At 36.5% G+C, this 27,950-nt stretch overlaps 1 protein-coding gene across 1 annotated transcript in view; it reads right to left on the bottom strand.

The window, feature by feature from the left end:
* Nucleotides 1-6,063: 6,063 nt before the first annotated feature.
* Nucleotides 6,064-27,950, bottom strand: part of GFRAL (GDNF family receptor alpha like) — a 60,109-nt gene continuing 38,222 nt past the window's right edge. The window contains exons 7-9 of the mRNA XM_002923077.2: nt 9,292-9,387; nt 9,124-9,196; nt 6,064-6,387 (exon numbers count right to left, since the gene is read on the bottom strand). Coding sequence (XP_002923123.1) covers nt 6,315-6,387; nt 9,124-9,196; nt 9,292-9,387 — 242 coding nt within the window. The 3' untranslated portion in view covers nt 6,064-6,314. The remainder of the gene's footprint in view (nt 6,388-9,123; nt 9,197-9,291; nt 9,388-27,950) is intronic.

Here is a 27,950-nt window from a genome sequence, read left to right as displayed (position 1 = left end):
AATTAAACAGAAACTCAGAGATGGGGCCCAGAAAGCTGTGTTTATCAAAACTTCCAGATGAGAACAGAGTTTAGGAACCACACACAGCATTGGGCCAATATGACTACTGCCTGTGAGCTCTATCTTCCCAATTTTAGGCAGTTTCCTGCTGTGTAACTCACCAAAGTTTGTACTAACTACCCAACACCTGACCATTATTCCTTATTAGCTTCATTTATAATATCTTTTCCTCAATGTCTCCTTCGACTCAGTCTACCACCCTCATGGTCCTATTAACTATAACTTGTGGAATTGATTCAGGTCCCATTTTCTACCTCTCGTGTACTAGAATTCCCACCCAACAACCCCTGATCTCCACTGAGACCACAAAGCTTTGACCCTGTCTGTGACCTGTTTGCCATCTTCCTCATCATTGCCAAAATGACTCAACTAGTTTTTAATTTAACCCCTTCCCCCTTCTTCCCTCCATTGAACTTACCTGCAAAAATTCAACTGTGGCAAAATTCAGCTCTTTACACCTGGTTAGTCAATGCAAACAAATCACCCAACTTTGACATATTTTTTGACCACAGATATCATGCCAGGTAATTGAATTATATAGTAGAAAGCCCACATATACTTCTTACCACATGCCAAAGCAGTTACAATTGGATTTATAAACATATTAAACATTTATTTCTCTCAAAACCTTAAGGTAAATGCTATTAACTTTATTTCAAAGTTGAGGGAACCAAAGCTCAGAATTTAAGTATTTTGAGCCAAATCACATAACAAGGAGCCAACAAGGATTTGAACCAAGATAAGCTTAGAAATGCGGCTGCTACAATACTTCCCTAATAAATATACTTATCCTTTCCCTAAAATAACCATTCCACAGGCTTCCTCCCTTATCTACTCCTTTCACTTGTCAGTTGATGACCTCACATTAACAATGTGCAATGCTGTCCTTAAAAGCGAAGCTCTAACACTTGCCTACATTCATTGTTTACATTTTCTCGCATCTCCCTCCACTCCACCGTAATTGGGCTTTGGCCTCCGCCAAGTCAATACCACCTGTTCCAGATCTCAAGGACTGAAATTTCTGCCAAAACCAAAATTAAGTTACTTTTCCATCACGGATATTTGATGTTTGTGGATACTTCCTAGAGGACTTATTCCACTGTTGTATTTATAGCTCTTTCTCTTCTTACATGTACATTGTCTTAATAATGCCACCTGCTATTCTTAGGAGGCTCATTACCTTAAGCAACTCACTAAATTAGAATTTTCAGGCAGAAGAGCAACAGTTACATTTGTTTCAAAATATTGAAGGACTATAATAAATTTAAGCATTCAGTAAAAATATATTCACCTTATAAAATATTTCTGCAAAACCAGTCAATTATGCAACATGATAGAACATTTCAGTAAAGTCTCAAAGTATTTATTTAGCCATCTTAAATACATATATATCCTTTCTTTTTCCACTATTATGTAAAGTAATAGTTTTTTAATCATGGAAATACATCCTCCTTAAGCCTTTTTAAGAACCTCTATCCAGAGGAAATAAAACAGTAATATTTATGTTAAAAATTTTAAATTGCATAAAGGAAATCAAATATTTTTAAGAAAACAGAAAATAACTTTATGAACACACACATACAATATTAAACCAAGAATTAAAAACTCCTTAATTAGTACTGTAAACATACAAACAAAGCAAACTCTGGGTTTGGAAATGAAGATTTTTACTTGAAAAGATGGCTGTTTTAGGTTTGCAGTTGTGTTTTTAGGCATAAAAAATTCAGAAAATATTTTACCTTAATTATCCATGTTGTCCCTGTTATAAATTCAAATTATACGCAGATACCCAATAGTCCATTACACTCAAAATGTATAGTTACCTATTTCATAGGCATATTAATAGACGGATTAACATAATTATATGCACTAGATGGAGAAATTCCAATTTTATCAAGTTTTATGACTTTATATAAAATTATACCTGACAGTCTTCTCTAACTAAAACTCTAAATCGCTGTTTTAAAGGCCCATTTTCCTTCTCTTTGTACAACCAAGATAACAGATACCTACCTGTGTTATAAATCCCTGATTAAAGAGGATACATTTATTGAAATTGACTTGACTGCACAGAAAAGCTTTAGAAACACCCATTCTACCAGCGTAAGTTTCTGGATGCAACCAGTGTGGTCTAAGTGAACGCTCACGTCTCAAAACAGCACTGAGGGCACAACTTGAGAAACCCGAGTGCAGTAAGTGATTGCTGCCGGATACTCAAAGTTTTGAGGAGCAACGAGTGAAAGAGAGGACAGGGGCATGTAAAAATACCAGGGCGAATGCACCAAACACGCACGCTAACCTGGCACGCCCGTAAGGCGGTGATGCCATCATTCTGACCACCAGTTCCTTAGATTTTATTCTTCGGTTGTAGAGCTCTCACATTGGACGGTTCTAAAAAAAGTAAAAAGAAACCTTTCACTTACTCTTTAAGCTGTTCATCTTCATTTCACCGTACAGGGCAACAAAAGGGGTGCATGTTTCAATAAGGCCCAAAAACAAGTCCTCAGAAGTCCCAGGTAGAATTCAAAAGTAGGAACAGACGGAAGGCCGGCCTTTAGAGTAACAACAAAGTCGCTGTTTTCCTTCTGCCTTAAATGCCTTCCCAAGAACCTCTCTGATTCACCTTGCTGAGTTTCAGCTGGTAACACTCTGACTCTGCTGACCCCTCCTGCCAAGGAACACCTGTGGGATTGCATGCAAACAATTCTAGGGGGAAAAAGAGGCTGTGTGTAAATATGCAGAAGAAGCTAAAGGAACAAAAACTTATAACTGGAGGGAATTTCTTTCTTTTTTTTTAAACAGTTTATTTATTAGAGAGAGAGAGAGCCTGAGAGAGAGCACAAGCCAGAGTGGGGGAGGGGCAGAGGGAGAAGCAGACTCCCTGCTGAGCAGGGAGCCTGATCTTGGGATTTGATTCCAGGACACAGGGATCATGACTTGAGACAAAGGCAAACGCTTAATGGACTGAGCCACCCAGGCGCCCCTCTGGAGGGAATTTCATCGATGTTCGAATTCTTCTGAGATGTCTGTGATCTAGCAACCCTTTTCCCAATGTTTTTTTTCCCCAGAAATCACCGGCAACTTGTGGTGGTAAACTTGCTTTCTCATCTGGGGATGGAGAGATATAAGGAAAATCTTGGAAAATTCTAAATTCAACGGATCTAGTTTAGATCTCATTCAGGAGTGCCACAACCATATTTTCTGGTTGACTACTAGATAACTCCACATGGATATTCCACTGGTGTTGCAGTCAATGGTCCAAACCTGAAATAATTAGTAGGAACATTAGTCAGGACCCAAAAGGAAACAAATAGTATGCTCAAATTAGTATAAAGTCCAAATTATCTAAAACTCGATGACAATAAGAGTGTTTGACTTAGGGAGTCTGCACATAGGTGTAGGTAGTTGTAGGAAAACCACAAGAAGTAATCCAGAACTCAAGACTAGTAACAGCTGAGTCTTTAATACTGCCACTCCTGAAGGGAAAGGGAAATGTTTCTGGAATCCAGAAGGAGAGATTCTCGAAGAAGCCACACTGACAGAAACAGTGATATTCTGTCCACGGAAACAGCCAGCCCAAGGTGGGTCCTCATAGAGGAATCCAGGGGAATACGTTTCCCCATCTTCTCACTATTGGCTGAACCCAGCTGGAAGCCATAGGACAAAAGAACCTGTATTTCATACACGTCAGCCTTCTGGGGGTATATTCAAGGTGAAAAAAGGTGGAAATAGAACTGAAGATAAGTGGCAGACTGTCTTTTCCCGTTCCAAATTCATCCTCCCCCTGTATGAGCCAGTGTTCGAGGCAGCGCCATGGTTTACCTAATGGCACAAATCAGAAGTCTACTCTTAATCTCTGTTCCTGCCATGATCTTTACAATGTTATTCTCTGCAAATATCTAATCTCAAATCCCCATCCATTCTATTTACGAAATATTCATGACCATGCTATTCTCTCCCATCCCTGCTACTTTACATCACTCTGATACTCCAGCCTATCATTTCTTAGTAATATCTACCACTTTCACAAATCAGTGTCTTTACTTGTATGTTTTCCAAATTTCCAACAGAACCCTGTTCAGAACTCTATGTCCATCGGCTAGTACAGTGGCTGGTACATAGTATATGTTCAATACATATGTGTTGAACACATGAATTAATGTAGGCCCTCAATATTTATTGGCTCCACATTGCAGTGCATTTTTAGCAGACTCCTTGACAACAGGGTCAGCCATCTGCAGTCCGCCATTTGCATTTCTGCCTATGTGCCTCTTCTCATTCATAAATTGGAAGTCAATCCCCTGATTAAAATTATTTAATGGCATTTCATAGCTTTCCAAATGAAGCAATTCATTCATTAAGCAGTTTTTTTATTGAACATGTATAAAGGAAGGGAAATCAGAGATGAACCAACAGGTTCATTTAGAATGTTTACAATTTACTGAGAAAAACAATAACAAGAAATAAATCATAGTGTAAGATGGGGGAAGCACTGAGCAGGAGTTCCTAACCCCAGAGCAGGGAGAGGCTTGAGGAAAGGCTTTCTAGAGGGCAGGATGAGAAAGAGTGAAAGACTGGGGTGGGATGGGGACCATGTTCTGAAGGGGCCCAAAACCTACATTTACAGGATCTCAACTCCTCAGCCACATGGTTAAGGACTTTTTGTGTCTCAGTCCTGATGTCTGTCAGTTTTATATCCCATATTTTCTCAATTTAGGCTCCCTGTCCAGGGACAGCTGATTCTTTAAGTTCTCTAAATGCTGCATGTGGATTCCTGCTTCTGAAATTTTGCCCAGAAAGGCCTATTCATTCTTGCTGGCCTAAGAGATAAGATTCTGTTTTTAAAGAGCATCACCTGTTTCACACTCTGTCCTCCACTTCCCTGCTCGACACAAACATATTTCTAAAAGCAACTTGACTTCTCTCCTCGGTTTTCGAGAGACAGTCTATGTTTCCTGGACATTAGCAAGTCCATATTAAATAGCAGGGATCTGGAGACAGAAGTGCCTATCTTCTCTTCACATGACTTAGAGAGCTAACAGACACTGGAATATATAGAACTTCTTGAGGGAGATTTCTGACTCCCCAAATCATTCTACCCTGTTTTAAAAGATAACGGATGGCTTTTTCAGTTACTTTGAGTAAACGTAGCCAAATGGTGACTTCAAATTTAAATTAATATAAACGATTTAACCCGAAACGTGGTAAACAGCAATAGATAGGAGACCAAACAGACAGAAAATATTTGACCTTTAAATGTAAATATATCACTATTTATTAGTATGCTCCGTTTATTGAATGTTTCTGTTCCTGTGCCACTGTAGATAATAAAATCTCATATGTATTCTCAGCAGTGGGTACTAATACAATTACAGATAGGTGAAAAGCATATATGTATCAAAAACTAAACTAACAAACATCTTTGTCACAACTTTCTAATCACAGTTGTATTCTGGTGTCAAATCAGGCCAAAAGTAACATATGGAAACAATACAGAATATAATAATTAGAGTGTTAGTTTATTATTGCATAAGTTCATAGTAATTAGTATAGAAAAAATTAAATTCACAAGTATGCCATTATTAAAATGCACGTTGAGTTTTTCAGGCAATGCGTTGCTCTACATTTTTGTAAGTATGAAATAAAGATATCAAGTCAAAAAAGTGAAATTCAACAGTATTTAAATTATAAAAATCAAAGATTTCATTTCTGATATATAAGATTAATCATCTAGCCAAATATATTTAGGAACTAAAAGTCAATGCTAATGATATAGCTAATGATTTGAAAATGGATAAGAATACACAAATAACAAATTATACTGGATATTTCTATTAGCATTTTCCCTTTGGCAAGTCAATGGGAATTCATAAGATTGATCAGGAAAAATAAACCCTGCTAACCATAATATCATATTTTGATGCAACTAATTACTGTTATATAGATTCAAATTTATCATGAAACAAGTCATGCAGACTGTAACTTGGGTTAACACATTTTGCCTTCAAGGGAGACTTTAATTTTCTCTCAGTGTCATAAAAGATACCACATACGTTTTTACTTGAATACTTTCTTGAGAAAAAAAATAAATCTAGCATCATGCCATTATTACTATTTCTTACATTATTATACTTAGTGATCCAATATCATTAGATGCTTCTTCACATTTTCCTTATTGATGGCAGATAGGATATTCTGTTGACTGGCTGCAAAGACTTCCTGTAAAGAAAGTGATTGTTAATGATCCATGACTCTTAATGAATCATGAGTCCTCCAGGTATTCGGATTGGAGAATGATCTCTTGTTTGACTTGATATCCTGGAAGTTCTGTACAAAAGTAAAAATAAAAGTTAACAACATGCCACTTTAATGATTTTACAAATGAGCTTCTCTGTGTTTATATTTTTGGATGCATTCTATACCTGGAGAGAAAAATATAATCAAGATCCTAAATGTAAAGTCTCAATAGTCATACATTCTACGGTCTTTCTAAGAAGTATGCATTTAACTGTGATTTCCAAGGAATCATTTTTTTAAGAGTCTTTTAAATTACTTGTAAGTTTTAAATTATTTAAGATTTACTTAATATTTAAGATTTATTTTTTAAATTAATTATTTAAGAAAGAGAAGGGGAGAGGGGCAAAGTGAGAGGGTGAAGGAGAGAAGCCAACTCCCCACTGAGCACGGAACCCAAGCAGGGCTTGATCTCATGATGCTGAGATCATGACCTAAACTGAAATCAAGAGTCAGATGCTTAACTGACTGAGCCACCCAGGCTCCCGGATGCCTCAATATTTAAGTTTTAAATTACTGGTTTCTCTGCAAATTTCTCCGAAGATTTAGGGTTGTTTTAAATTTGCATAACATGAAACAATGTACAAATGTTAACCTATATTGCAGAAAGGTATTCACATGGATTGAGCCTGGCTGCTGGGCGACAATGCCTGAAGTGGCAACCAGCCTTCTTTCATTAAGGAGGCACTGGTCATCCCTAGGGTAACATGGGTTTTGATGTTCCTGATGCTTTTGTTTGTTTTGTTCTTTCCATGATGGCTTGTAATTTTGTCATTTACTTAACCCTAGATGATTTACTTTCTGGATCTTTCAGATTATGGGTAAGGATTCATTTTAAATTGTATGGAAAATAATTTGTAACTACATGTGGTGTACATAATAGCATGAAAGATTTGCCTTAAAATATACATTAGAATAAATTCAAGATTTTTGTCTAAAATACCCACACTGTCAGCCAATAAAGGGATAGGCCTTTCTATGCAGATGAGAAAGGAGGTGAACTTACACCAGACTCACAGGGGATTTTGAAAAGCAATACCTTATTTACCTGTGGTACAACAGTAATCTGTAAAAACCCATTGGCCTATGTGGTAGATATGACATTTATACATTATGTGTGCCTAAGAAGTAAAGATTCAGAACCATTAAAATAAGAGTTTTGCTAGCCTAGAAAACCATCTGTGCCTATCTGAAATGATATGTCTATAATGAAATACGTAGGCAGGTCCAGTAACTGAACAGTGCTCTCAAATGTTTTAAACCAAATAAAGTCAAGTTTAATAAATTCCAATGCTATATTCCCTCTTAGAAACTGATGCTAATTATTTAGTCTTTAAACTGTATCTTGGAACCCAAAGAACATCTTCTCATACACATGCAGCTCTTAAGGCCTTGGAGAAAAGCAGTTTGTTTGGGTACCGGTGTCGGTGAGCACCAAATTAAATGCTCAGTGGGGTAGATCCAACAAGTAGATAAGTAGACATTGCGTTTAAAAATAAATATATTTGAGTAACTTTAGGCAGAGTGTAGACTCATCAAGTGCCTGACTTCTTGGTATCACCGTGCGCCTCCCCACTTAAGTCTTTCATTTTATCTGCCTGGCTGTCAAGGTCCTGAAGTGAGAGATTTCTGGAGGAGCAATCAGAGTACATGCATTGGGTAGTGTACTGAGCCCTCCTCTGTGATTGCCATAAGAGAAATGTCTATTGCCAGTGTTCTTCTCTAGGCCTAATCTTACTGATAAATATATTTCATGTGTGTGTGTGCATATACATGATATATATGTATATATGCAGACATATATTTCTTCATTGTATGATATTCAAATTATACACAAATACACTCACATGTATAATGAATAAGACAATGTGTATATCACCGATTTATAAATATGATGGTTTTTTAAATGGAAGGTAAGCAAATGCACACCATTTTATATCTGTTTGTCCGTGGTAAATAAGTGGAAAATTTTAGACCTTGGACATTTAGAAATGTAGAAATTGATATATCTCTAACATTAAGTCTCACATGTTTGCTGGAGCATTACTGCACTCCAGCAACGAGGGCAGCCAAGGGAAAAGATTTGGAAAGAGAGAATTAATGTCAGGAAATAGTAATAAGTGTTCCGCAGGGAACCCTGCGAGGCCTCATTATATGTCTCTCTTAATAACTGTATATTAAAACATGAATAAAATTTATTAGCATATAATAAATTAGAGTAAAGAGGAAATCTTCATTAAGGAGGGCACATATTGCATGGAGCACTGGGTGTTATATGCAAATAATGAATCATGGAACACTACATCAAATACTAAGGATGTACTGTATGGTGACTAACATAATAAAAAATTATTATTTAAAAAAAAGAGGAAAGCTTCAGATAAATATAAACTGTATGAAGTCCACAACAGCTCTGTTATGTAAGCTGATCAATCCTGCAAATGATTTGAATAAGGAATGCAGCAAAGTTCAACTTGGGTTTTGTAGGAAAACCAGGGGAAAGATTGATAACAGTTTAATTGGGGAGAGCAATGCACATGTGCTGATAAAATGCAAATAAAAAAAAAATTTCCCTGATCACATTTCTCTTGCATCTGAAGACTTAGAGTAATGTTTCCATGGACCTATCCCACATTAAAAAAATGATTTAGTATGTCTTAACGGATAAGCTTTCATTCTCAGGCCCTTTGTAAGGTCTGCCATTGTCAAATGTGCTTTAACTAGGCTGATTCTGTTCAAGCCCTTCCCTTCTGAGTTGTATCCAGTTACCTCAGCTTGAGCATAACCAGGAGAAGGATTCCACAGGTGACTGTCATGCACATGACAGCATAGATTACTTCTCCTAGAAACAAAAGATTAAAAAAAAAGAAAAGAAAAAATTACTAGATTTTTTAGAGAGAATAAATAGTAAAAGTAGAGGATAGATTTTTAACAGACCATTAAAAGGGGAATGAAATCCACTTAGAGTTATCTCCTTTGCAGGTTTTCTTTTATGCAATGCCATGCCTTTGACGTTAGACAGGGTCAGATAATCTGAAAGAAAATAATGAAAATGAGATTACAGTATTTAAAAGTCATACATTACTGTTTTCCATGGGTTGTAATTTGCTTTATATTATATTACGAGGCAGCAATTTATTTCTGACACTATCTTAATAAAATCTGATAGATGAGGATAAAAGCAAAAGGACTTTCCTTATATTTTAAGTTTTTTCCCCCACCCTTTAATGAGATAATTTCTTTACAGAAACTGTTTTTTTTTTCCCCCTAAACCATGATTAGGAAAGTAGATTATACTTTATGACAGTTCACTGGACCTTATATATATAGACCAGGGGGAATAAATGATCAACTTGAAACTACCAATTGTGATATTAAAAAGATTCCTTTTTTTTATGAGAGTGTTTCAATGTGCTTTTAACGATATCTCATTTCCTTAAGATTCTTTGTACTTATGAATCCACTTTTTAAAAATTTTATTTATTTATTTATTAGAGAAAGAGAGAGAGAGGGGGATAGCACAGGGAGAGGGAGAGGGAGAAGCAGACTCCCTACTGAGCAGGGAGCCTAATGTGGGACTGGATCCCAGGACCCTGGGATCATGACCTGAGCCAAAGCAGACACTGACTGACTGAGTCATGCTGTATTTATGAATTCTTTAGAGTCCCTAAAGCAATTACTCTGTTCACCCCTCCACTCAGACTTCAATATCCAGCTTTCCTTATTTCCCTACTTTGTCTCTTGTAAATCCCTTCCCTTTCTATTGTCATTAACTAGTTTTTGTCACACTTATGGGAAAGTGTCACACTTATGGAAAAGCCACTCTATGGCCCTAGTCTTTGTGGCAACTTTTTGCTAAACACATTTCTACCTCACGTCACAACTCACAAGACAAAAAGATGGGATCCTTTGAAGTGAACTCACCTCTACTTTTGATTCAATTCAATACAGGTGTGAATTTTAAATATACTAATAGCCCAATAACCAATTTCTTTGAAGATGAAGATTCAGGTAGGAATTTAATCTTTTTAAAGGGGTGGGGGAGATGAGATAAAGCTTTCCCTAGAGAGACTAGCTGTCCGCTCTGACTGTTTCATGTACTTTGAGACCTAGAAGTCTGAGTAGACTGTTGTTTGTAGAAATGAGTGCATCAAATAGTAGAATCATACATCTGATGATAGAGACACGAGGCTCTGAGTAGGAAGGGAGATGGGAAGACATATTACCAATAGTCCCATCCAGTCCTCTCTCCACCGAGGGTTGCTTCTGTACACAAGCCAGGTGCATGGAAGCCAAGATTTGGGGTCTAAGTTAGGAATAATCAGCAGAAAGCATAGGAGACAGACTTCAGATCATAACAAAGCTGTCAGAATGGATCCAAGAGAAGGAGCCCAGCATAAAAGGTAGAAAAGGGAGGATTTTGTTATTAGAAAATCCATTTTTAAGGAGTCTGAACTCTAATACAGTGATGACGTTTTACAAGATTTTTTAATCCCCGACTTATATATTAGGTTATCATATATTTATAGAAGTCTGGCTTTCTCAGGAACTGAAAAACCAATCTCTTCTAAATGTGAAAAGAATAGAGGTAGAGCGTGTGGATTTTTTTTTTCAATTTTGTGGTCATAAAATATATTTTGTTGTTTACATTATAAAGCTGGAACTGAAAAACTGAGCTATTTAAAATAATAACATTTTTATACTAGTGGTTCCTTCTTTTTGGAAGAATTAATTTTAATCAAGTTGATCTTCAGATTTTAGCGAAACAAATTCTATTAAAATTTTATATTCAAATCACTTCAGAATATGAAGGATAGTTTTGCTTTGAAAAGAATTCTATGGTGCTTTGCAATGTTTTAAAATTTAATTTTAAAATTCTATGGCATTTTGAGGCAAATTCATGGCTTACATGTAAATGTATATAATGTACTTTGGCTAATTATTTGAATGATGCTATAGTTTTCCTTTATGAAATTCTATCCCTAAGTACATTTGGTCTAGTTAGGTACCATGATTCATCTTTACCTAAGAAAAAAGGTTACTATTCTGACAAATTAGGCTGCCTTTTAAATTTATCTGCCTAAAGTAATTGTTACACGTTCACCTAGCAAAGTTGAGAAAGAATCGTCTCATTCACTAAATTTCACTCACATGGAACTCATTAACAAAGTTATAATAGATCAATGACAGAAATTTTAGCTAATGATCCCAGTGAAAATTTTAATGTGTCTAGCAATCACTCCACAATCTTAAATATTGCACCCTGGGAGGATACCGAATATCAGTTAGAGAGATTAATGTTACAGAGGGTTTCTTGGCTACTGAAGCCCATTGGAGATTCTTCCCTGCCTTTTATAAACAGTGAGGTTTACAGTGTTTTATAACCATGAAATTAAAGTCGGCAGAGTTAATAACCAACCTCAGTCCCACACCATCTGCTATATTTATAGATAAACACTGTCAGTGACTTGTTTATCTTAACTCGTACCCTATGGGAGTTAAACACTATTATGAACTATATTGTAAAATCCCTGTACATTTGACGGGAAATCAAGATTAATTTCAGCCCTATGTTAAGGACAAATTTAAATAGTGTTCTCCTCAAATGACTACAGAGATGTGATCATTTCTCTTTTTTTCTCCCAAATCCTTGTGCAGCAGTGGCTGAGAGCTGATGGGATCTAAAACTTTATTTTTTAATTTATATGAAATAGTAAATGCATAATTAAAGATACGATAGATCGCATACAAAACAGTGATTTAAAAAGAAATGTCAGAATAATTGAAATAAAAATTAATTGTAAGTCAAGCAGAGAAAGACAATTATCATATGATTTCTCTCATCTATGGAACATAAGAACTAGGATGATCGGTAGGGGAAGAAAGGGATAAAGAAAAGGGGGGTAATCAGAAGGGGGAATGAAACATGAGAGACTATGGACTATGAGAAACAAACTGAAGACTTCAGAGGGGAGGGGGTGGGGGAATGGGATAGACTGGTGATGGGTAGTAAGGAGGGCACGTATTGCATGGTGCACTGGGTGTTATATGCAACTAATGAAGCATCAAACTTTACATCAGAATCTGGGGATGTACTGTATGGTGATTAACATAATATAATAAAATAAAAAAAATTAAATATATCATATAGTGCAAATTTGTAAACCTTCAATTAAAATTCTAATTACATATACAAGTCTGCTTGGAAGGAAAATCTTGACAAAGTGAACATTTTCTTAGAATAATTAAATATGTTTTGTAGCTTTTTTAAAAAAATTGCTAACATGTCACATGGCATAGTTAAATGTTATTGGCTTCTCTTCATTTTTAAGGAAAAGACTTCCAATACCATGACAATATTTTAGTGAGAATGAAAATGCAAGGATGATCCTTCTTGTGTATCCAAGGGTTGGAGCTATTTCTAATTTGGTCAATATTTCAATATGGTCACCTGAAGGTATTTCAATTCTCAAATTGGAAATGAATTTGGAATTTTTCCACCTAATAGTCAGTAGTGAGATTCCATGTATCATGGACTCTATTATCAGTGTATAAAAACCTCCTTTGAAAATGAATATAAGAAATATTGCAGCTGCGAAGAAAGGAAAATATATAAACATCTTTAAGTTTGAAAAAAACAACACATTAGTAACATGATAAACCAAGGTATTAAACACATACAATTACAGTGTAACATCACTGCTGCTAAAATGTATGTTGTAGAAAGTAAATCAACCAAATAATATGCTTCCCCTAAATAACAACATTCATCAAGAAACATGCATTCATTTATTTAGTTGACAAACTTCAACGATGAAACAATGTCTTAGATTTACCTTCTTGCTCTATGTATGGCTAACTACATGTTCGCCAGCAGCTTGGGGGAAAGAAAAACTTAGCAGTATTAGCCTGTTGGTTTGCAAACCTCAGGAGTTCCCTGGGTGCAATTGGTAACCGGCCCCACATACACAGAGGAAGAGGAAAGACTGGAGAAAGAGGCAGGCCCCTCCAGATTGGTAGGTGGTTGTTTTAATAAGCAAGGGAACTTATACATGAGGCTTGTCTTGGACAGACATGAGATAGCAGATCTTGGCACTCACCCACTAGAATTTAAAAGTTTATACAGAGGTCTTAAATGGGGTTCAGTCACATCTACAGTCCATATGGTCTCAATAGCACATTGCTCTCTCAAGACTGCCTCCTTGAAGCAGCTCCAGCTATGGCAACAGTGAGTAGAATGTATACTCCAAGAACAAGGGAGAGGGCAGGGAGCCTCCAACTTCCCTGGTACAGCTCACAGGTCAACCAGTAGTAATATCTTCTGGATGGCCTCTTCCAACATAGTCAAAGGATACAAAATTTCAATTATGCAAAATGAGTAAGTCCTAGAGACCTATCATACACCACGATGCCTATTCTTAACAACGCTTTATTTTACACTTAAAAATTGTCTGAGAGGGCAGCTATGAAGTTAAGTGGTCTTATCACACACACAGAATAGTAATAACTAGAGGACAGGAAAAAGCTTGTAGAGGTGATATAGTTATGGTATAGACTGTGGTGATGTCAGTTTCATGGTGTATATTTATCTTCAAACTCATCAAGCTGTATCCATTAAATACATACAGCTTTCTGTATGTCAACAAAAACAAAAGCAAAAAACACATTTTGGATAAGTATGCACTGGAGAAGATTTGCCTTGATCTTTTGGCATGAACCAAAAAGCTCAGCGTTAGTAACTGACTGTATTGATAAGCCTGGCTTGTCAAGCTCTTTGGCCCTTGGTTGAATGACAGTGTTGTCCACACATCTAGTAGATTGCTCAGAGATTGTAGTGAGTCTCAACTGTTCTGCATTTTCCTTAATAGCTTATGCAAATAATGAAATAGCAACGGAGGTAGCAATTAGAATGCAAATTACACACTGCTATCTAGTAAACAACACTAGACTAGATAAATATACTATGATTCATATATGATAAATATATATAAATATACTATGATTGTTTTAGAAGGCAACAATTTTAAATCTTGGAATTAAAAATATCTGTCACCTGTGGGCTCATACAAAACAGATCTAAAGATACGGACTGGAGATAGCAATCAAATATTCATGTTTAGAATATATACCAATAAATATATAAGTATGTATGTATAGTAGAATTACAAAATTGGATGGGATATCTTAGATTATCTAATTCAAACTTTCAAGGCAATGATCCATTCTGCCTCATCGCTGACAGCAGTACACACTATTCCAGGAATGAGCCACTTAATACCTTCTGTCTTTCCGCTATTATTGATGGTCAGTTCTAGTTAAAATGTAAAGTACTTTCCTAAACTGCTCTTTGATCAACTCGTGAGGATAAATCTACCTTCTTTTGCCTAGCCCTCTGGATGCTACGTATACATGTGTTTGTGGAAAGAGAGAGAAATATCAGACTGTAAGTAGACCACATGGAACAATGCTTTTCAAACTTGAACATGACTCTTGATTTACCTTAAAATGCCAATTCTGATTCAGAAAGTCCGGGAGGAGGCAGAAATTCTGAATTCCGTACAACTTCCCAGATGCTGCTGATGCTAGCAGAATATATATATATATTCTGTATGTGCTTGTGTGTATATAGTACATACAGTATATACAGTGTATATAGACATGCACAGGGAGAAAGAAATACGAGTACATACTCATAGAACAAACAAAATGATTTACTTCTATGTATCTGGTGCTTAATACTGTAAAAGGCACTTTGACAAACACTGCTAAACTTTATAACGTCTAGACAAATAGGAATTATCAGCTCAACTTGATAACAAGATCTGAGTTGGTGCATAGTGAAGATGCAATCTGTAGCAAAATCTTCTACAATTTATATCTAGAATCTACCTCATGGAGGTCACAAAAATTATGCAAAAAACATTTTCAGTGTTTTCCAATATGGCAGCCAGCTGGATTAAGAAATAAATTTGAAAAGTAATAGGGACAGGTTGTATTTGATAGTGTTGCACAACGAGATACATTTCATAGTAGTATCTGCTTGCAAATGTTCATGATCATATATGTTTCTTTTGCCGAAATCTGCAAAAGAAGAGGTGATACACATCTAAAAACTAAAGCTTCTGAAATGGCTCACATACACCTGTAGGATGTTTCCACTTGCACCCCCTTCTGAATTATATTAATCAACTTCAGTGTAATCAAAGAAATCAACCACTCTAACTTTGACATTTAACAGAATATAAAAAAAATAATAAATGCTGCAATCTTCAAGGTAGTTATCTTAGACTATGCTATCGCTAAGAGCATTTTCTGTTTTTACAGATGTAGAATTAAGAGTATACATAAAGCTTTCTAGTGTATTCACCAGGCAAAGGGCACACGAAGAATAATGCACAAAAGATCTGTTATAACCGTTCAAAATCAGACTTGGCTATTTCTTCGGTTGCTACAATCTATGTCTACATTGATACAACCTGAATCAGATAAAAATATAAAATAACCCCACTGCTTAAAAACTACCTCTATCTGGAAAGAATTTATTGGAAAAAAAAATGTGTTCCCAAAATTGAACAGTAATTTTTACCTTGAGTTATATTATACAAGCACTAGGACAGCTTACAATGAGACAAATGTAAGATAAGAGTGGGAATAATTTACACTACATTTTATCAAATTCGTAAGTTTTTGTTTCCCTATATGGAGGTTTCTTACAGAAATTTTTTATGAAAAAGTATATGTGACAATACATTAATTGTCTAGATAGCTTTCTGATGTCTCTGCTTGGAACTGAATGATTCCCTAATGTCTGCCCTTTTGAAAATGTGTAGGACTTTACCTGGCTAGCGTACACAATTTTTCATAGGCTGATTGAAAACACCAGGGAAAAGACAGGAAAAAAATGAAGAAAAGGTTTACATTTTGGAAAGTCTTCATGGACATTTGGAATGATGAGATAATTCAGAAAGTTTTGTAAATTATTGAGTTTTAAAAAGGAAAAAAAAGGTATATATGCAGTATCTCTTCCTTGCACATAAATTTACAAATTTCAGGGCAAAAGCTGAATATAAAAGTATGATATATGTAGTTAGCTTTCCTTAGATAGCAAACTTCTTAAAAATAGACACCTTCTTTATCTAATTTATAATGTAACGTGGCTATCACAGTGCCATGCCTATGCAATTATCTAACGGCCAAAAAGTACATAATAGCAATTTTACATTTGATATAGCACGTCTGTCACTGTGTGGTATCATCACCGTAGACTGTGTGGTTATATAATGTTTAGTTTTTTCTTATCTTTGACATTGACCAAGGGTCATTAGATAAATCACATATTTTTCACATATCATTATCATTTTTAAAAATGAAAATTCAGGGACGCCTAGGTGGCTTAGTCAGTTGAGTGTCCGACTCCTGATTTCTACTCAGGTCATGATCTCAGGGAGAGAGTGTTGTGCTCAGGGGAGAGTCTGCTTGAGGATTCTCTCTCCCCCGCTCCTTTTGCCCCTCCCTTAGCTCATGTTCCCCCCCCCCAAATAAATAAATCAATCTTAAAAAATAAAAATAAATAAAAATGAAAATGAAAATTCATTGTCGCACCTGTAATGAACGCATATCGTTGCCTGAGCAATAATAATGTGTTAAGAAACTATTTGCCTGGTAATTAATTCTAACAATCAGGTTTGTTTACTGATAGACAAAGAGTAAGTGTCTTGATTATTGGATTAATGCTCCTTTTCCTTCCTTTCCTTGGAAAGATCTTCTTGGGCCAATTCACTAAAGTATTCTAAACCATCATGTCATCTCAAGAACCTAAAAGTCACCTTTCATTTAGTCCTCTGCACTTTCAGTATCAAATAAAACTCAATTATATTTAATAACAACATAATTTATTGAACACTTTATGCTCTTTTCACATATCATCTTGTTTAATTTTTAACAATAAATGTTGTGGTAGGCATTATCCCATTTTAAACGTAAAGGAACAGAGTCTCAGTAAGTTGCCTAAAATGACAAAGCTGAGGTCTGGCAGAGCCGGTTTTTGATCCATACCTGATTATAACGCTTGTGCTACTATGCTCTGCACCATTCTGCTTTCCAACAAAACTCTCTTTGTTTTAAATACCCACATCCACTGTTTCTCTTCGCTACAGTAGCTTCCACCATCTTTTTTGGGTTTTCATCTTCTCACCTCCGAAGTTTTTCCTATTTAGTCTTCTCACCAAACCACGTGATTCACTATGGCTAGACTAATTCTCCAACTGTGACTTGATCGTGCTCTTTCTGTCTGCAAAGGCAGCTGTTGCTCTCCATTGCTCCTGCTTTCATCCTTCCCACGTGTGAACTTCATCTGATTCCCAAGAACACCCAGAATGCAAATCAGTCTTACTTCTCACCATTCCCCAAATACATACTTTTCCCTTAGCTGTCCCTTGTCGACTCCCACCTCACTTTATTTAAATTATTTCTCTTACCTGAAAGTAGACTGAGAACTTCATAAGAGCAGAGTCATGTATCATCCTACCAGTATATCCCCATGTTGACTTCCATGGTGCTAGCTCTGAAGTAGGAAGTAATTACTTATCTGCAAAATCTTTACTTGGGTCCAAATCTGGTGGTTTCTGCCACATGGTCCTGCGGACATTCATAGGTGACTAGGTGTAAATGATCCATGAACTCCTTCTCGTTCTGCTGGAATGGGTCTCCTAAGTAAGGGCAGATTCTAAATTCTCCATATCCCATGAGGACAAATTGAGAAATTGAAGTATGGCAGATTAACTGGCAGCAAATGTGGAATTCATGTTGCAGCACACCAACCTCTCTAAGGGGCAATAAGGAGTAGCATTTGGGGATTAGGCATCTCCCAAGCCACAGGCTGAAAAATTTGTTTAACTCCAAGGAATAGAAAACAAGAGAAATTGTGGTATCAGGTGCTTATATATATGTATGCTTAGTAGAGGAAAGGATTATAAATAATGCCTATATTCAGGAAGACAAAATACTGTTAGAATGATTTCTCTGACTTTCCATTGACTAAATAAAAATAAGAAGCCTCAATAAACATTTTGTACCTACCTAAAATATATAGGTATTTGTCTATCAATCACATATAGCCATATTTTCTAAGATTTTTTTTAATGGATTCCTAGATGTATTCCATGGAGAAAATAAACTTAGGTGAAGTTTCCCTTCTATCTAGCAAAAAAATAAATAAATAAATAAACAGACAAAAAACCAAACAACAACCTAGAAAACACTTGCAACCAGGACATAACTTATTTTGTCTAATCTAAAATTTTTCAAAGTCATTTATTTATGAGATCTTTTATTTTCCTAACACATAAAAGGGTTCTATAGAACTAGCATTTCATAGGAAACATTTAGACAACTGTGCCTCTTCTATCAAACTTTGAATTTACTGTGTCGACTTCAAGTCAGGTTCCTGAAATAAGAAATGCCAGAAGGTTCTAATTCAGTGAATTGACTCAAGAAGATCTTTCCAAGGAAAGGAGAGAAGGAGGATACAAAGAGAAAGGGGTAAACAGAAAGAACCACCAAAGGAATCCCTTCTCTTATCCTTGCTTTCCCTTCTATTCCTCCCTACAATTGCACTTTCTTTTTCATGGAAGTCTCCAAAAACCCTGTTCATACTAATATTAGTTTTAACATTTTCATTCTCAAAAAAATCTTATGAACCTAGGTATTCTCGTTTCATTTTACAAATGAGAGAACTGAAGCTTAGAGAAATTCTCAAAATTCTTTGCTCTTAGATATCTCCTAATCCAATGATGAAGATAAAATGAACGGTCAGGATGGAGAATCAGTAGAGAATTGAAAACACATGACTCTGGAAGTGGACAGGAAGGAAATCAAATTCTAAACCACATTATGGTAGGCTAATGGAAAGAAGTTCTTAATGAGAAAGAAGAGGAAAGGGGCTTATGTTTAATAAGGTAAAGGCCTCTGAAAAACCCAGCAGTTGGTAGAGAATAACAAGATATAGGGATAGTAATTGCTAAGCCAGTTTTACTAACTGAAAAAAATTCACATTTGAATCACTAAGAGATGTTATACCTCAAAAGTTCTCTTTCAGATACCCATCAGTATTAAAAGAACAAAACAATTAATGTTGAATCACTACACCGTACACCTGAAGCCAATATAACACTGTATGTTAACTAACTGGAATTAAAATAAAAACTTAAAAAAAGAAGAACAAAACAATTTAAAGCAACAATATTTCCATTGTAGAGGAGGAGGGGTGCTGGAATGGAAGTTTGGGCCAAAGAACAGTGAGAGAAATTGACTGGGTGGAAGCAGCCGTGTAGACGTGTTGGAAGGAGCTATTAGGGTTGTAGACATATGCTTAGTGTACATTTTCCATGTAATAACTACCATATGTACTTTAAACAAAATACCATTGTAAGTTTCAGGCTGCTACACTAGGAAGAGTGAGTGAAGAGAGATGCAGGTACTGAATCATGGTTTTTCTAGAAACTTAAGACATCGACAGGGGCATCTTCCTACATGGACCCCAATGACACACAACAGTGTATCACTAAGATAAGCTGCCTTTTGAAGAAAGCCCTACAATCTGACTTATATGGCTTCCCTCCTTGCAGATTACCTTGACTCCCAACTAAAGTGGACATACAATCTGGAACTAGTGTGCTCTGGCCTCTTTCTTCAGTTATTTTGAAAGTCCTTATCATATGCCTACAGTGAGAGTCTGGCCACCTGATTCAGCTGCTAATGTAATAAACACCAGTCCCAGAGTTCTAACACACTAAAAGCATATCAGAACTGGGAGAGCCACTCTCCAGCCTCAGTGGCAACCAAAGGAAGCCATTCTACCCTAAGCTGGAAGCCAGCAGAAAAGAAAGGGACAATGGCAACAGTCTCTGTCACAGAGGCACTCTTTCATAACATCACCAAGCACTCACATTGGTCCACAAAGAAGCTTTCAGCCATTCTGTGCACTTTTTTTTTTTTATCTAATTTGAAAACCAGTTTGTTTACTGTGGTTTGTTCCACAAGCCCCAATTAAATGCTTTCCAAAGAGTAATGAGTGAGAAGAAGAAAAATTTTGTTGTGCCCATTCTTACAGTTTACTAGATATATCTACGTGATGTTAGAGCATTCCTGCAAATTTGAGACTGAGAGAATATTTGTTGATGTTTGCAATCCATAAAAGGTTTTCCTGAACCCATGAAAAAACTCTAGAAAGTGGTTTGAGACAATCTGATATACTAATGGAAGACGAATGATTGTCAACATCAATGAATTCTTAATAAGTCTCTACTCCTTGCTCACCTATCTCATCTACAGGATTTTATTTGTCTAAGTACCAAGCGTTCTTTATTCTAAGGGGTCTCCCTTTAAGATGATATCCCAGTTATATAGGTGCCAGGGCAATAACTATTAAGTGCCCACATATGGTGTTTTATGGGAATACATGTGATGCTATTATACTGTTGTCACAAGAATAGCTGGCTCTTTAAGCCAGGAATACACATGCTCATAATAAATTATTTTTATGACTTCACATACACAATCATGATGCACAGAAAGTATAAAGGAAAGATTGCTTATTTTATGCAGCTTTGGCACTAACTCCATCCCCAATTATAGGCAACAAGGGGATTGTATGAAGCCAATGAAAGCACGAGTGGAAAATGGAAAAGATAACACTATGCTTTCACATACTGAAACCTATTATTGTTCAAATTGTTACAGTATTGTTTTGTTGTTTTATTTCCCTCCATGATTTTAAATGCTCCTTCCTTCTCTAGTGATGCCAAAAGTTGAGTTGTCTCACTCATCAATGGCAACTCTTTAATCTTTTCCTTTTTGGCTTAGAGCAAACAACAAAGGTAGTCATGGATGATTCATACCATCTTTCATGCTCAGAGGCAGACTTTTTCCCCTCCGTTAAAAACACCCAAGGCTTTAAGGGTAGAGGTGGAAGAAAGTGAAGGTAGGAGACAGCTGTTCTCCTGTTGTTTCTGTTGAGGGTTCATACATTTCAGTATTTCCAGATTAAAGCCGTGTGAAACATTTTCTGCAAAATAGGAAGCCAAGCCAAATTTGCTGGGTTTCAGGTCTGCAGACAAAATTTGAACCAGCTGGATTTTATTGGGAACTTTTGCATGCAAGTAAACCTAGTGGTGAAACTAAAGCCAGTGTTTGTGTCCACTGGAGTGGGCTACATCTTTAGGGGCTATCCCCTCCATGTCTCTTCCCTTGAGGGAGTTTTGAATTTTGAAAGGTCCTAAGAGAAACTTTCCAGATTATTCCTTAGAGTACCTGATTGAAATCTTAGCCAATGAAAAGTGGAAGGTGCAACCAGATATGATGCCTCTCATAGTCAAATCTTCAGAGAGATGAGAGGAAGCTTGGTCTCTTTCTATAATCTGGTTTTAAATTACCGCAATTAAAATAGCTAATGATTCTCTATACACATATACTCACCAAAACAAAAGTCCCCTCCCCACCCCAACACACACACGTGCCTAGTCAAAGTAGCAAATAACGGCCAACTGATCGGATTTGTACACAGCAAAATCCCAAATCATATTCCGAATATGCCCTAAGTGAAAACCACCATGTTCCTTGCTAAAATAATGCAATTGTATAGATTTAAACATATAAATAGAAGCAAAGATACATGCCCTATTATGATTGGATAGTGAGGTTGAAATGTGTTATATATGAAGCTATTTAGAATTTGGGCAATAAAACAATAGAAAATAATCCAACACTAGAGAAAACCATTTTTATTACAAATCTCAATTTAGATCTTGAGGAGAATGAGTATTTTTCAAGGGCAAAAAGAAACAAATGATACAACCTTTCTTAAAATTTTAGTAAAATCATAGGAAGAAAAAGTTCTTGGCAGTCTTTTGGGCATAAGAAATATAAATCACTTCAGATTTGTCCTTATACATAGGCAGAGTGGAGGTTTGCTAAAAATGTACTGGCCTCAAAAATATCTTCAGTCATCTAGTCCAAGAATATTAACCACATCTAATATCAGAGGTCATCTATTTCTGTTGAACTATTACCAAAATTTAATATGCAAGAAATCTGAGAATTTTAGGGAGAGGATAATTGACTTCCTCAATACCATTGTGTGTAGTTAGGGTTCGAAATTGTGCCCTAGTTATTGTTCGTTATATTACAACATACTGCCTCCCATTAAACACATTTTTTTTTCCTGAAAATCCTCTTGTTATGTAGACATATTCCCTGGGAGATGTAACATCAGTCGACAATTCTAAACTTCCCATCGTTAGATGAAAGGAGTATATTATGGTTTCTAACATCACAGTTTCTAGTGCCCAAAATTTCCTAGTTTAAATTCTGCATCTACTGTCTTCTGTGTGACCTTGGACAAGTTACTAACATCTTGGTGTCCCAGTTTCCTCTAGGGTAAAATAAAGAGCCTTTACTTCATATATTGCTTTTGGAAATTAATCAGGACGTATAAAATGAGTAGAATAGTGTCTCACACTTAGTAAACATTCAATTAGGTTGTAGGACCCTGAGTAAGCAAAAGACAAGTAAGCTAGTGTTCATAGCCATGGTACAGCTTGAAACTGGGAAGCACTATCTTTAGATATTTATTAAACCTCCATTTTAAGGATATTATATCTATTATAGCTTCAGTTTCCTCCATGTTATCATTTTACAGTGTTGAGTTGAGTTTGCAAGCNGCAACTCTTTAATCTTTCCTTTTTGGCTTAGAGCAAACAACAAAGGTAGTCATGGATGATTCATACCATCTTTCATGCTCAGAGGCAGACTTTTTCCCCTCCGTTAAAAACACCCAAGGCTTTAAGGGTAGAGGTGGAAGAAAGTGAAGGTAGGAGACAGCTGTTCTCCTGTTGTTTCTGTTGAGGGTTCATACATTTCAGTATTTCCAGATTAAAGCCGTGTGAAACATTTTCTGCAAAATAGGAAGCCAAGCCAAATTTGCTGGGTTTCAGGTCTGCAGACAAAATTTGAACCAGCTGGATTTTATTGGGAACTTTTGCATGCAAGTAAACCTAGTGGTGAAACTAAAGCCAGTGTTTGTGTCCACTGGAGTGGGCTACATCTTTAGGGGCTATCCCCTCCATGTCTCTTCCCTTGAGGGAGTTTTGAATTTTGAAAGGTCCTAAGAGAAACTTTCCAGATTATTCCTTAGAGTACCTGATTGAAATCTTAGCCAATGAAAAGTGGAAGGTGCAACCAGATATGATGCCTCTCATAGTCAAATCTTCAGAGAGATGAGAGGAAGCTTGGTCTCTTTCTATAATCTGGTTTTAAATTACCGCAATTAAAATAGCTAATGATTCTCTATACACATATACTCACCAAAACAAAAGTCCCCTCCCCACCCCAACACACACACGTGCCTAGTCAAAGTAGCAAATAACGGCCAACTGATCGGATTTGTACACAGCAAAATCCCAAATCATATTCCGAATATGCCCTAAGTGAAAACCACCATGTTCCTTGCTAAAATAATGCAATTGTATAGATTTAAACATATAAATAGAAGCAAAGATACATGCCCTATTATGATTGGATAGTGAGGTTGAAATGTGTTATATATGAAGCTATTTAGAATTTGGGCAATAAAACAATAGAAAATAATCCAACACTAGAGAAAACCATTTTTATTACAAATCTCAATTTAGATCTTGAGGAGAATGAGTATTTTTCAAGGGCAAAAAGAAACAAATGATACAACCTTTCTTAAAATTTTAGTAAAATCATAGGAAGAAAAAGTTCTTGGCAGTCTTTTGGGCATAAGAAATATAAATCACTTCAGATTTGTCCTTATACATAGGCAGAGTGGAGGTTTGCTAAAAATGTACTGGCCTCAAAAATATCTTCAGTCATCTAGTCCAAGAATATTAACCACATCTAATATCAGAGGTCATCTATTTCTGTTGAACTATTACCAAAATTTAATATGCAAGAAATCTGAGAATTTTAGGGAGAGGATAATTGACTTCCTCAATACCATTGTGTGTAGTTAGGGTTCGAAATTGTGCCCTAGTTATTGTTCGTTATATTACAACATACTGCCTCCCATTAAACACATTTTTTTTTCCTGAAAATCCTCTTGTTATGTAGACATATTCCCTGGGAGATGTAACATCAGTCGACAATTCTAAACTTCCCATCGTTAGATGAAAGGAGTATATTATGGTTTCTAACATCACAGTTTCTAGTGCCCAAAATTTCCTAGTTTAAATTCTGCATCTACTGTCTTCTGTGTGACCTTGGACAAGTTACTAACATCTTGGTGTCCCAGTTTCCTCTAGGGTAAAATAAAGAGCCTTTACTTCATATATTGCTTTTGGAAATTAATCAGGACGTATAAAATGAGTAGAATAGTGTCTCACACTTAGTAAACATTCAATTAGGTTGTAGGACCCTGAGTAAGCAAAAGACAAGTAAGCTAGTGTTCATAGCCATGGTACAGCTTGAAACTGGGAAGCACTATCTTTAGATATTTATTAAACCTCCATTTTAAGGATATTATATCTATTATAGCTTCAGTTTCCTCCATGTTATCATTTTACAGTGTTGAGTTGAGTTTGCAAGCAGATCCATTAAAATGTTCATTGCTGTTTGCCCAATAGTAGGATTATTTTCAGGAGTTTGTCCAGATCCTAATATTATTAATATATTTTTTTAATATTTTATTTATTTATTTGACAGAGATAGACAGCCAGCGAGAGAGGGAACACAAGCGGGGGGAGTGGGAGAGGAAGAAGCAGGCTCATAGCAGAAGAGCCTGATGTGGGGCTCGATCCCATAACACCAGGATCACACCCTGAGCTGAAGGCAGACGCTTAACCGCTGTGCCGCCCAGGCGCCCCAATATTATTAATATTAAAGCAATTTTTTAAAGATCTGCTCCTGGAGAGTAGCCCTTCACTCTTTCTGCAGTCTCTCTGAGGCAGGTGATATTTGCTCGACCATCACCAACAGCTCATAGTCATTGCTTTCTGTTGTAAATGAAGCCAACTGTGAAGCTGGGTACGGGGAAGCTCATCTATAGGCTCTACCTCTCTAAAGACTGGTGCCTTCCAGAATAGCCTCAGGCACACCATCAAAGAGGTTAGAGCATTCCATGTAGTCTAATCTGATAACAGAGCCTAACTTACTCAAAGCTATCCTTGGGAGGTTAGGCAAATCGTGGGTGAACTGATACGTCCTGAGATTCTTCTATGTTTGGAGTTCTGATGCAGATTGCAACTACCAAGACAGTGCGTGCGTGCGTGCGTGCGTGTGTGTGTGTGTGTTTATTCAAAGTATCCTTTAGAATTGCAAGAGTTAATATGGGAAATATGACTTACTCAAACACATTAAGGTTCCATATTCAGCGTTCAAACAAGTAACTTTATCTACTGGGCTCCCTCCCCTCCCCTTTGGCTGTTCTTTACTTCCAAGCCTAATTTCACTCAGTGTGGAGCACCCACTCTGTACTATTTTCTCAATACCACACATTGTATGCTAAAACTCAACTGATGACACTGTTCTGATGACTTTTATCCAGCAGATCAATGGTTTTCACATGGACAATGGAATTTGGGGGCCAGTGAGCATTCTTCTAGTGATCCATGTTTACTTTTTCATGTTTATAACATGACAGTCTTGGCACTAAATACATCTGGGATATATTAACAATTTTTTTATACTTAATAAAAAACAGACATCATTTCACTATTCTTTAATCAAACCCAGTGCCTCTCTTGCTAGTGCTTCTGGGGATGTTTTACTGCGTGGGGGTAAATGGGGGGTGATGAGATCTGCTTCACTGACTTGGTAAGCAAATTGAAACATTTAAGAATTATGATTCTAGGGATGGTATCTTTTTTTTTTTTTTTTTTTTTTTTTTTTGGTGTTCTGAGACCAAATCCAATGTGGCAGGGGAGAGTTTCCCCACATCAACAAGCAATTCCCAAGACATCAGCTGGGTGTCCTTTAATTCAAATCAATTCTGACACCACTACCCTGAGATACTGTCGGAGTCCACAAGTTAAGGTCTCAGCCCTATAAGACCCCTTTCTCCTATCCCCACTTCAGATGTTAGTTGCAAGTCCAGGTTGTTAGCTATACTTTGGAATGACCAGCTATAAATTACAGGTTCCCATGACCTCCTCTTTAGGTTCAATTAATTGGCTTGAGTGTCCAACAAAACTCAGAGAAATGTTTTGTTTCCTGGATCCCTGCTTTATTATAAAAGGATATAACTTGGGAACAGCCAGATGGAAGAAACGCATAGGGGAAGGCATGGGGAATGAATCCAGAGCTTCCATGTTCTCTCCAGGTGCACCACTCTCCCAGAATTTCCATGTGTTCACCAACCTGGAAGCTCTCCAAACACTGTCCTTTTGGGTTTTTATGAAGGCTTCATTACATAGATATGACTGATGAATTCACTGTCCATTAGCTATTGATGCAACCTCCAGCCCCTCTCCCCTCTCCAGAAGTTGAAGCTGGGAGTGGATACTGAAAGTTCCAACCCTCTAACCCCTTACTTGGTTGATTTCTGGCAACCAGCCCTCCATCCTTGGCCTTTCCAAGAGTCACCTAATTAACAAAGGACACCTTTATCATTCTTGTCACAGGAAATTCCAAAGGTTTTAGGGGCTCTATGCCAGGAACAGGAAATATAAATATATTTTTTATTATAAATCACACTATCACAATATTTCAAAACAACCAATGTTGAAATGCCTCCAATAGAAGTACAGAAGGGTATGCTTATAGTGATGATTCAAGAGAATATTGCTAGACTGGCTGACTTCAGGAAAGAACCAGTGAGTATCCTAAGCCAGTGGTTCTTAAAGTGTGGCTCCTGGACAAGGAGGATGTGCAACACCTGGGAACTTGTTAGAAAAGCAGATGCCCAAGTTCCCTCCCAGACCTATTGAATCAGAAACTCTTGGGGTGAAGACCCAATAATAACAAGCCCTCAGGTGATTCTCATGGAGCTAAAGTTTGAAAACCACTATTCTAAGCTACTATCTCAAGAAGAGTTTTAGAAATTATAAGAACATCGACTTAAGCTCTTTCATGACACAAAGACACATAGTGTCCATGAAAAAGAGATTACTACATGAACAAAATGCATCAGGTCAATTAAGTTGGTCTATTTCTCAGTAGCAGACAGGTTGTTATATATGAGATACATAAAGTATTTTACACACAGATGTGCACACACACACACACACACACAATCAGATTTTTTTCTTAAAATGCTCTTAAGAGGTTGTCAAGGTCATGCTACTCAAAGTGTGATCCTTAGACCAAACAGCATTAGCATCATGTGGGAGTTTGTTAGAAATGCAGATTTCAGGCCCCATCCCTGACCTACTGAGTCAGAATCTGCATTTTAACTAGAAACCATGTGATTCTATTATAAAGTTTGAGGCCAGTTGTCTGATTTCATCATCTGCCCTGAAATTATCCAAAGATATATTTAGGATTTCACTTATCTTGAGAAAATATGATACCTTAGATCTAGAAATAAATCTAGAAATAAAACCATCATGATGATTTTCTAAATCCTGCAAAATCTATAGTAA

The sequence above is a fragment of the Ailuropoda melanoleuca genome, chromosome 19 (assembly GCF_002007445.2).
Source record: "Ailuropoda melanoleuca isolate Jingjing chromosome 19, ASM200744v2, whole genome shotgun sequence".
Lineage (NCBI taxonomy): Eukaryota > Metazoa > Chordata > Mammalia > Carnivora > Ursidae > Ailuropoda > Ailuropoda melanoleuca.
The sequence above is the reverse complement of the archived record's forward strand: the minus strand, read 5'-3'. Positions and strand labels throughout refer to the sequence as shown.